Source organism: Pundamilia nyererei, unplaced genomic scaffold, assembly GCF_000239375.1.
Source record: "Pundamilia nyererei isolate P.nyererei 1_Seehausen unplaced genomic scaffold, PunNye1.0 scaffold01142, whole genome shotgun sequence".
Lineage (NCBI taxonomy): Eukaryota > Metazoa > Chordata > Actinopteri > Cichliformes > Cichlidae > Pundamilia > Pundamilia nyererei.
The window spans coordinates 11,717-12,637 of NW_005188543.1; the positions used below are offsets into that span (position 1 = coordinate 11,717).

A 921-nucleotide genomic window follows, 5' to 3' on the forward strand; every position below is an offset into this window, starting at 1 on the left:
TGTCATGTTTAAGTTATAAGTTTGTGCTTTTCTGTCTTCTCAGTCCAAAAACTGGAGGTGGATTCAGGGGTGGAGTCTGTCCAGCTGCCTTTCAAAGCCACAGGAAACCTGCCTGAAGACACTAAAGTGGAGTGGAAGGGTAAATACGGAAAGGTCCACGTGTATGAGAACGGCTCTGACCAGCCTGAAGAACAGGAGCAGGCTTACAGAGACCGAACGAAGATGAACGAAGACCTGCTGAAAACTGGAGACCTCAGTCTGACCCTGAAACACCCCACAGATGGAGACACACAAGTCTACACCTGCACCGTCTACAGCAGGGAGGGAAACATCCTGATGAAGAAGGAAGTGCAGCTGAAAGTCAGAGGTCAGTGCTGTAGAAACAGGTCAGAGGTTTGCATCATCTAATTTTCTGCTTCCAGTCAGTAGTGTATTTTGTATTAGTATCCATCCATTCTCTTATCCTTGTCAGGGTTATGGGGGGTTGGAGACCATCCAGCTACCACAGAGCGGACAGGTCACCTAACACATAGAGACAGACAGACGTTCATTCGCACTCACACTCACACCTTTGGGCAGTTTAGAATTACCAATGATCTAACGGCACTAACCGCATGGAGGAACCCGGAGAGAACCCACGCGGACATGGGAGTGGAATCAAACTCAGGGCCTTCTTACTGTGAGGCAGCTTTAAATGATTACTACTATATTCATTTAAAGCTGCCTGAGGGTGAAAGCGGTTTCCCACTGAAATGTCTCTGATTGAGTTTGGGGCCAAAGGGAGCTGACTGATGGTAGCATTTTAAAATGCTACCTCAAAAATGTATGCTAAAAATATCTTACAAAAAATCTTTAACACTTTTTGTTGAGACAAACTCATGAAAGCAGAGACGTTAAAGTTTGGTTACTGTGCTGTGAAAA

At 45.5% G+C, this 921-nt stretch overlaps 1 protein-coding gene across 1 annotated transcript in view; it reads left to right on the forward strand.

Moving 5' to 3' along the window:
* Positions 1-526, forward strand: part of LOC102205617 (uncharacterized) — a 4,336-nt gene extending 3,810 nt beyond the window's left edge. Inside the window, exons 4-5 of the mRNA XM_005755288.1 lie at positions 44-360; positions 473-526. Of these exons, the coding sequence (XP_005755345.1) occupies positions 44-360; positions 473-526 (371 nt within the window). The remainder of the gene's footprint in view (positions 1-43; positions 361-472) is intronic.
* The last annotated feature ends 395 nt before the right edge of the window (positions 527-921 follow it).